The sequence below is a fragment of the Chironomus tepperi genome, unplaced genomic scaffold (genome assembly GCF_022539635.2).
Source record: "Chironomus tepperi strain 1889 unplaced genomic scaffold, CSIRO-AGI_Ctep_v1 contig_79, whole genome shotgun sequence".
In the NCBI taxonomy this organism is placed as follows: Eukaryota; Metazoa; Arthropoda; class Insecta; order Diptera; family Chironomidae; genus Chironomus; species Chironomus tepperi.
The window spans coordinates 179,197-189,946 of NW_027226201.1; the positions used below are offsets into that span (position 1 = coordinate 179,197).

Below are 10,750 nucleotides of genomic sequence, written 5' to 3' on the forward strand. Positions count from 1 at the left end.
AATGCTTTATCAGTCACATTGATAAAGAAAAGAAAAAAAGATTTAATTTTATCATTCGGAAGCGATAACTATCTAGAAATATTTTTTTTGTTGTTATCGTGATTCAATTGACTTTAAAGTTGTCATAAGTTTATTGTACTAATAAAAAGGAAATATAGGGCGGATTTTGTAATGAATGTTGCGGAAATGATAAGATGCCTTTGAACTTAGGCTATGCAGTTCATGTACCTCCAAAATATCGTTATATGGTTCAGGTGTCCTCACACTTGAGTTTTTGGGTTTCAAATGGCTTCACACTAGAGTTTTGAAATTCAGGTGACTTCACACTTGATGGAACTGAGGTTTAAGACTCCTCACGCTAGATGCTTATTTTATCAAAAATCTCCGAAAAAATTAAAATCAAATTTAAATCACCTTTTCATCCATTCCCATCTCAAATTTATTCCATGAACAGCATAATCCTCACGACACATCTATTATTCATCTCCATCGGTCCATAATTTTCATTCTTTTCCTTCCTTACATTCCCATGAGATTTATATTTTTAATGTCATAATTTAAGGTAAACCAAAACTTTCTTTTTTTCCTAAGAAAATGACACAAAATACCTCCCTATATGCCATTAAACCGCAAAGAAAAAAAAGTAGAAAGTATCGTAAATGAGGGACGCATAATAAAGACACAAAAATGTACATAGCGATTAGTTACAAAAGTGACACTGAATGAAATACTTTTGGGGATGGGGAAATTAAATATTAATTTGTGGACGAAGACGCTTCTGTTGCGTCATGTGACATGAGTTTTGCGTTCTTGTTGTCTATATTAGAAATGAGTTTGTGGATATTTATGTATCGGCTTTATTAATTTATTGCTATTTTGTGACTTTAATGGGATATAGATGAGATATTTATTGAAAAAATCTTTAAGAAGAAACAATGATTTTTGGTGAATTTGAAGACTGTATTGAGGAAATTCCTATTACTAAATGCTTGATATTAGCCATGGATCACAATTCATCCATACGTCCAATGAAGTAAGTAAGTAAATGAAACAAACTAAACTTCCCCAACCCTTCTCTCTCACATACCAAAAAAACATAAATATTTCTCTAATCATCCCATATTCATGCAATCAATGTAGCTCATAAATAAATTCATTATAGCAATCCACACGAGGCATCAACAAGATTACAAAGAAGGATAATTTCTACGCATGTAACATATATTCTGTAATAAAATTTCCATCAACTTCCTTATTTATTTGTAATTCATAATTTAATTATTTGGTATGTAGTGCAATTTGAGGATTCAAATTGGGAATAAAATGTTTTGTGGGAAATTAATGAATTTTCGATATTTTTTGCTTGAGGAAATCCATTGATAATGATGATTTGGAGTGGTTTGCAATGAAAGAATTTGTGAACTCCTACAAGTCATTTAGTCATACTCTTGACTATAATTTAGAGTTGAAATAGTCAGATAATTTTATTTGGCATGGAATAACTTATGATTTTGGAGGATTGTGATCTTAGAATACAGTATTAAGGTACCAATAGAGTTTTTTTTTTTTTTTTTTTTTTTTTTTTTAAATCCTATGGGGATTTTTATTATTTATTCATCCTTCCTCTTAAATCGAGCGACAACGTTACAAACAAGAACTCTTAAAGCGCTACGATTTTAAACTTAACAATAATTCTTAAATCTATATTATGGACATATAAGCTCAAGTATACAGCACATAACCTAATTGCAGTGTTTGATGTGTAGTAGCTAATCTGGTAACTCCATAAGGTTCGGTTTTAATGTAAGCTCTCGTTCCAATTACTGCATCCAGGTCCGTTCCATAAAAGCTCTCTGCGATGAATTTACGGCTCTCGTTTCTATTATCATTCCAACTACATCAATCATGACCCGTTCCAACATTTTACGTTGCCTAATTCTTAGTTTCCGTCAATAAACTGCTACACTTAAGAAGCAGTATCTAAACTTCCGAAAAACCACTAGGTCGGTGATGAGATTCGAACCCTGGAGTTCAAAACTCAACACCAACTTTCGTGACCCGCACCTTGCTAAGTGAGCTATCAAGGCACTTTTGCTTCTTGTTCACTTAAGCCATAATCTTAAGATTTACCGAGCGACCATCTCTTGAATCAAAGTTTAATGTGAATTCCTAACAAAATTCTCACTTTAACATCGCTTACATCACTTTAAAGCATCTTTAAATCCAGTCTACATCAAAACCACAAAATCTTTCATCTCCATCCAAAAATAACCACAAAATTCTCAAACTTCATGACAAGAATATAACAGCAATGACGTTTCATCTAAAAAATCCCATAAAAATATTCATCCACAGCTTTAAACCACTCTATCCAGTTTCCATCCACACCCCAAAACAAAATCTTCAAATCCACTTTAAAAATAGCCAAAAAAATAAAGTCTTTAAGGTAAACTTTAAGTCCATAAAAAATTCATGGTAAAAAAATCGACTTCGTCTCATAAAAAAGGAAGCAACACAAAAAAATAAAATCGATTTCTTGACTTGCACCCCCTCCCCCCACTACAATCTGTCCATTCACTTTCTCGTACACAAAAAAAAAATCTTTATGCTGCCATCGACACACAAAAAAATACACATTCAATTCCGGACAATTGCGACCGAGCGTCAAACTGTGAAAAAAAATTTCTCTTGGACTTGTTTGTTGTTGTTGCTGCTTTTGCCTCCTCACTTCCTTCAAGATGAGCACAAAAAAAAATCGATTTTTTTCAACGAAAAAAAAAAGAATTTTTTTATGGCCTTCGGGAGCAAATGCTGTCTTTCAATGGCCTTTAAGTCGTCATTTGTCGAGTCCATTGCGTCATTGAGGACGTGAGGAAATTTTTCATCTTTTTTTGTCGTCCTTTCGATTTTTTGTTGTTGTTGCGGACGTGAAAAAAGGTGGAAAAATTGCACACGGAAGAAAATGTCTTGGTGATGATTTTTTTTGTTTGCTTGGATGATTGCAATTGTCTTATAGGCTATTAGGTGTTCGATCGTGCATTTAGGATGGAATTGAGGGGAAATGGAGTCGTGAAAATAAGACAAAAAGGTGAAATTTGATGATTTTGTAGTACACAAAGTTGGTAGCTTTTAGAAGGTGTCATCGACCGAGGGGTCCACCGGAGAAAGTCGTGATTCGACGGGTTTTCATCATATCTACAAGCATGTCAGCTATGTTACGAAAACCAAACAGTCCAAAGTATGAATATGCACACTGACTGAAAAACAGGTTCACAATAATCCTGTGATGAAAATTCCACACCCAAAAGCCACCACAATTCTTCAAAAAAAAAAATCTGATAATCGTCCATCAGACGAGAAAAGTCAACCACACATCGAATCAACAGATCAACAAATTCACAATCTTCCTTCCTTCCTACATTCAATTTCTCATTCATTTTTTATGTACGTGCTTTAATCCCTCTCGCATCACCAATGTCCGATGAGAAGCAGCACACAGCATAGTGGAAAGTAAAAGTAAAAGTGTACTTTAATCCCCCTCGTGTAAACATACATTACACGTGCGATGGAATCACCTTTTTTAGAAGTATAAAAGGGAAAATTCGGAAGCAATTTTTTTTTTTGTGAAGGTATGAAAATTTATGAGCAAATAAACTGAGAAATTTTGTTATCATTGAATTGCTATGATGATTGTAGTGATGGTTATGGTCAGTTGATGGACTATGAGGATTTAAATATGAAGAAAATTAAGGAAGTTGGGAGTTATTCAAAAGTTCTGGACATCATTTCGGAGAATTAAATCGATAAAAAATAAGAAAATATCGACATGTCATTTCCACCCTAGCTATAATGACCATTGCAACGATAGACTAGATATTTCTATCAAAAGTCTTGTATTGTCTTGTTTTAGAAGGAATTCTTCCATTTTTTTTCAAGAAGGGCGTCAAAAGAAAAAGTCAATTGTGTGTGAAAATAATGGACACTCACGGTGCATTTTCAAGTATCATTGAAGACTTTCTATTGATTGACGATAATTGCGGTGAAAATTGCTTGCGGATTTAATGGAAAGAATCCGTAAAATTGGGTAAAGTCAGTTTTTAATGGATTATAACCGTTGATTCTGACTGATTTTGATTTTGCCTAGCTGATGCATGCTATCTCGAAATGTCTCGCACTGATTCTGATGGTTCAGTCTGATTCTGATTACTCATTCTGATTCTCAAAATTCATCAATAAATAAACTTCTAAAAAAATTCAGGCAAAGCACAAAAATATACCAAAAACAGATATTTCCATAAAGTATGTCTGATAACACCAATAACTAATTGAGGTGGGGTTCCTTTACTTTCATCTACATTGTACATTAACAGGGATGTAAAAACCAGAAAAGAAAGAAAATTTATTGCAATCTTGATACATTTTTTAAAGAAACTACTTTATTGCCTTTATCAGCTCCTGAATAATTCTTCCATTCTTAAGATTTCAGGCATGAAATGAGCATTTTTTTGTTCTCTTTTACAAATGATAAACTTCCTTTAGATGAAGTTGGGATGAAAAAATTAGGTTGATAGGAAGTTAGAATTGCTCGACCGTTGATTTTTACATGCTTTTTATAGATGGACTACATAAAACAGGGGCGTATTCACTTCCTGGCATGGCTGATTTTCAATAAAATGAATTAATCGACAGAAATTCTGAATCTCAACAACTGTAACCGACTAATAATCTGCAAAATACTTACTTAACTTTGCAATTCACATCATTTACAAGTTCTACAATCAAAATCAGCTCCATCTTTGCGTAAAATGTCACATGAGCGAATTAATTTTGATTCTCATTTGAATTCACATGCAAGGCAAACATTTTACCTCAACTAATTACATTTATGAGTTCCAATGCTTGCCATTCCTCGCCCATTAGCTCACATGATAATCATAAAATAAAACAAGCAGCAATTTGCAAATTTATTAAAGCATTTACGTAACAGAAAAAAGTAGTAACGAAACAATTATTGCGTGAAAAAAGACTGAAGATGATTAAGCGAATTGTGCGATGACAATGGGCAATTAGATAAGCAAATTGGCGATGAATGATAATTGCTTTGTGACATTTTACTTATTTTCTCTTTGACAAATTGACGGGAAAATGAACAAACAGTTGTGAGTGATGTGAATGATCGAATGTGGCACAGAAAATGTAGATTGATGTTGGTTATGGTGCTATGAGTTTGAATTGTTGATTTAGAGTTGAATTCATTCTGATAGTTAGGTTTACGACCATAGTTTTAGCCTTTTAGGTGTCAAGGGACGTTACCACTCTTAGGACTAGATGTGTCTACTCAGATAGATCTCCAAGAAGTTTGATATAAAATATATTATTTTTGGCATCATAGTTGACCAAAAACTAATGTAACGGTTCCGATAAGGCATTTTGAACATTTCATTTATGATATTCTACTCGGCACATGTCGCGTTCGAAATAATTTCAAAAATGCTGACCTTGATTGAATAGATCAATGTTTCACGTGATTGCGGTTATCGCAATTCGTCAACAAAGTAAGCGACTTATCAATACTTAACAATCAACATCGTGAAAATAAGCCTCACTGTTTGGGAATTTATCGCTGGAACCACTTAATTTGATACTTAATAGCTAAGTGATTAATTAAAAATTAAATAGAAGTGTTTGATACTTATTGGTAAAAGGTGAAGTGTGATAACTTGAGAATGGATGTAAAAGACGGCATAAAGAATTAAAAATTGATAAGTGGTAGCCAGAGCATAAAGTAAACTCAATTAGATCAAGTCAAGTTGACTTCAAACTCTGATATTGGCAGCATGTATGGCCAGGCAACCTTGAATTTATCAAATAGTTTATTCTTAATTTTTTATTGTATATTTTATTAAAACTTACATAAAAACTACAAAAATTAACATTTTATATACAAAAAAATTATTGTCATTTTTAGTATAACTTTAAATAAACAAATATTCCAAAAGTAAAATCCTCCCAATTTTTAAATCTCTGAACTCAACTAAGTCCCCAGACCCCCTCAAATCTACAGTCTAGTATCATATTTTTCCTTAACATTATCCTCATTCTCTAAAGATTTTTCAAAATCCTTCTTAACAATCTCATCATTTTTCTTGTCATCTGTCTCGACCACTACATATTTATATCTTACAGCTAAAATTGCAAATGCGATCATTGCAATGTAGACAATGCCTGCAAACATAAGGTACTCGTAAGCCATTGATTCGAATATTTCTGTCGATGCAATTAATGCAACAATCAAATTTCCACCGCCGATGACCATTGAGAAAAATGCTTGCAAACTGACTTCATCTCTCTTGGTGCTTGTGTGTAAGCAAACTGAAGAAACTGGACATAAACCAGCACCTCGCCTAATGCTAAGACCATATGTTGAGGTACCTGCCACACCATGTGTAGTTCCTGTCGGTCAACTTGAAACTGTAAAAGTGCAGCAATAACAAAAGCTGTTCCTGATAAGAATCCACCAAGGACGACACGTTGCAGGCTTGTTCTGATTCCAATTTTGGCAATTAATGGATTCAGAACATATTCACAAAGTGGCACAAAAATTGCTGTTGATATAGCATTGACAAGTGGCATTTGATCAGGTTTTATTGAATAATTTCCAACTTGACCGTTCATTTGACGAGACTGAAAGACCCAACGCGATGCTTGTTGGAAGTAAAGAGTTGCTGTGATGACTAATGGTGGGAGTAGTGTGAGAATGTAGAGGATACGTTTAGTGTCTGCAATTATAGATGGTCCATACTTCTCTTCTGCATAGTCAAGCCAATGTTCACGTTTGGCTTTTGGACGAGTAAAGAATTTTGTTTTGAAACCGAGCTGGAATTAAAAAAATGCAAAATTAATACTGAAAAATAGTCCACAAGAATTTTAAAGGAAATAGAACTATGGATACACAACTCACCCAAATAGCTCCACAAACTTTAATAAACATATTTCCTTCAGGCAACCTCACAACCGCAAATTTCTTTCCTATAACAAGACTCAAAATTGCTATTACTTTTGCACCAACAAAAATTCCGAAAATCAATGGATAGCAATCATCAGAACCAAAGCATTTTGTATTGGATCTCAAAACAGGTCCAATAAGCATTGCAATGACACGAGCTCCATTTTGCATGACAAAAAGAAGTCCAATACAAAGTGCGAAGCCTTTTTCTTCAAGAGGAATTTTATATTGATCACCGCTGTAGGCTGGAAGATTTGGTTCAAGACAACCGACACCAACGCTGATAAAAATGAGACCGATTGCTGTGAAGGAACTGAAATTGAAAAAGTAAAAACATAAATTAATTTTAGTTCCGTTCTGTTGTTACGTAACGTAGAACAAAGAAGTATAACTAACATTATACCCAATGGCTGCCGACGGTTCTTATTTTTCGAAATTGGTTCTTATTCTTCGAAATCGAAATTTCGAAATTGCACTTTTCAAATTGAAAATGACAGTTGAAAAATGTTCTTCCCTTTTAAATGCTAATTTATCTCTGAATTTACCTTTAATTTGATATTAACCGATATTAAATATCACATTACGGTGTTTTTAACTATTTTTTGTCTATTCTAAGAGATTTATTGCACAAAATATTTTCATTCGCAAATTGTGTTTGTAAACAAATATTTTTGTTTACAAATTTTGCGAAAATGAAAATTTGTGAAAATTTTCTTCATTTGAAGCTTGAAGAAGATTAGAAGCAGTTCTTTAGGTTTATTAAATACTACGAAAGTGATTAAAATCATGATAATAGAATGATTAAGCATGAAAATTGAGATTTTGTCAATAATATATAAATTTACATTTTCGAAGAATTTCGAACGTCATTTGAACAAAAGTGCGGGAAAATCAGAATTTCAAAAAAAATAACGACTCTCGTTCTTATAGGCAGTCATTGGCATTATACAAGTCAAGCTTAATCTACATTATGCTGACCTAGTGCCAAATTTGTTCCATCTTGACCCATAACTACCCCATCTAGCTATATCAAGAGAAAATGTCTCTTTGTCATTATTTTTCTCAATTTTGCTTTAAAATCACTAAAAGATAAGAGTAATTGAGGAATAAAGAACAGAATTACCACCTGTAGATAATAAACAGTCAATATTTGTCAAAATAAATTTATTAGCTTAGTCATAATCACAATAACGTTGTCGCGGCACAAAAAATAAGTCGCGAGGATCAAAATTTTCAAAAAAGTAATACTCTATGTTACATGTGTTAGACAAAGTCCACACAACAATTCTATAATTTATCAAGGACAAATCATAAGTACGATTGGATTTCACGAAGTCTCAGTTTCGCTCAATTAACGAGACTGGGACTGAGAGCGAGATTGAGACCGAGGTTAGACTCCAAAGTTTAGATCTTGACAAATTTTGAGATCGAGACAGGAAAGTCTTAGTCTCGTTCTTAAGTACCCTTAAAGTACGAATGATAAACTTTTCTATATAAAAAGCTACTGCATTTAGTCACTAGACACACTTATCAGACCTCATTATTTTTCAGATTATCACACTTTTATTGCAGCTATGATTTTATTGAAATTGCCCTGTAAATGATATCTATATTGTCATTCGTCAAAATTTATGACTTTGTGGCCTTCATATTGTACCTCAATAAAAGGTTTTATTTTTGTGTAAATTGATGGATAATTTGAGATTCATTGAAAGGAAATGGCTAATTGGTTTGGAGTGCCAAAAGATAAATGAATTAAATGAATTTAAATTTGAAAATATTGAAATAATTTGATGACATAACAGAGATTCTATTCTATTCTGGATACAAAATATAAACATTCATACACGTGAGTAGCTGTAAAATAGCAACCTTGAAACTATTTAACAAAAGTCATTCAAACTATACTGCGTAAATTTAATTAATAAGCTAACAAAATTTGATTATCAGGTCTATTTTGTCACAGACCTTTGAGTATCTATTAAGTCTCATGTTTGGTTAACGGAACAGCACAATGTATTTACCAGGTTATCGTCTGACGACACTAAGGTACGTCGTATTGTGCGTGTGTCAAAAGTTATCCATTCGGCGGTTTATCTCCAATAAACAGTCAACATATCAAATCACTGATATCAATATTGACATTATTGGATATCTTTTGTAATTAAATCGTTATTAAATACAGATTGGAGACTGATTAAATAGTTTGAAGTGCGCTTAAGTACTTGATAAACACTTGCCTCATCAAAAAGTTCCAGTAATCCACAGTTCCGATTGCTAGTACAAAATTGCCAATTCCTCCTAAAATTGACATTCCAAATAGTAAAGTTTTGAATCTACCAAGCCAATTATCAGCTACTATAGCGCCGAAGATTGCAAAGAAATATGATGCAAAGTAAAAGTAATGATAAATCGCTGTCGATGTGCCCTCACTAAGGCCAAGCTTAGTATTTAAAAAAATTGCTAGGATGGCTGTAAAAGAAATGATTCAAATTATCAACTTCCGCGTGGAACATGGAAAGAATTTATTTATGGAAAGTGAAATTAAGTAATGCAATGAACTAACCTGCAACACCCATTGAACTGTAACGTTCACATAATGCATATACTAAAATAAATGGCACAGATTTTGGAAATTGTCTGGCCTTCTCAGTCACTGTACCTTCCGTCATAGCTTAGCTACTAAATATTTTTAAATATCTATCTAAATGACTTTGAGGTAGGTCCTGACTTGTTTGTTGATTTTATTTAAAGTAGTTTGCAACAAGTTCTGTTTATGATTGTATTAATTAAGGTCATTCGGATGACATTTAACACATTTTTTTTTAAAGAAAATCACAAATTTTTACAACTTTATAACAAATTTTATTCAAATTGCTAAAATGTGTTTACAAAAAATTAAATTTTTTTTATCACCCACAGCAAAATAAAAACTTGTCACGACACATCGACGATTAAAAGTGATTTGAGCACCGAAAAAAAGTTCTCTTTATGTCTCCATAGTGCCATATATAATAACAATTTATTGAAGAACGTTTTTTTTTGCTCTCTTTGTATGCTCATTATCTTATCAATTTTGTCAATGCTTGCTCGTTGTTCATTAAAAAATTATCAATAAAGATTCAATTTTTTATGTCTTTATTGCACTTAGTATCACAAAATTGATCAATTGCTGTGGATAAATGATGATTAAAGTGAGAATGAATGTGTAGAATTTTGCCTTTTTGTGAATGTGGTGATGACGAAGAATTTTAAAAATCATTTGTGTATAAGTTAATGAATGGTAAACAACACCGGAATAAACAATTTTGTTGTGTCTGATCATGCTTTAAAACTTTTGACATTTTTTGGTTTGTTTTGTTTAGAATTCTGTATAGAATTTTGAAATACTAACAAAATTATTCATCAAATATGCACAAATACTTACAAAGTTATCATTTTATGGAACACAAATTGATGGGCTAAGCTTGCAACCAAAAAAATACTCCAAATTGTTAAATTTTCCACATCAATGTTTTCAATAGAACAGCAAATTAAATTTGGCACATAACTAAGCTTAATTGATGGTGATACCTGGAAATTTCTTGTTTTTCAACAACAATATGATTTATTGCAAGGTCTAAAGCTTTTAAGCCTCGAGTGTCATTAATTAATTTCCAATTAAGGTCGTTAATTCTTCTGAAAATTAAGTAGCCTTAATTGTGGTAAACAAGCTTCTAAGTACTTGAGTTGACAATCATAAAT

The 10,750-nt window shown here is 32.5% G+C and overlaps 1 protein-coding gene across 1 annotated transcript; it reads right to left on the reverse strand.

Moving 5' to 3' along the window:
- Positions 1-5,747: 5,747 nt before the first annotated feature.
- Positions 5,748-10,148, reverse strand: LOC139085650 (peptide transporter family 1-like). The gene is made up of 4 exons (XM_070633762.1): positions 9,573-10,148; positions 9,247-9,478; positions 6,962-7,319; positions 5,748-6,876 (listed from the first exon to the last, which is right to left on the reverse strand). The coding sequence occupies exons 1-4, from the start codon at positions 9,676-9,678 to the stop codon at positions 6,292-6,294; spliced, it is 1,281 nt and encodes a 426-aa protein (XP_070489863.1). The 5' UTR covers positions 9,679-10,148; the 3' UTR covers positions 5,748-6,291.
- Positions 10,149-10,750: the final 602 nt, after the last annotated feature.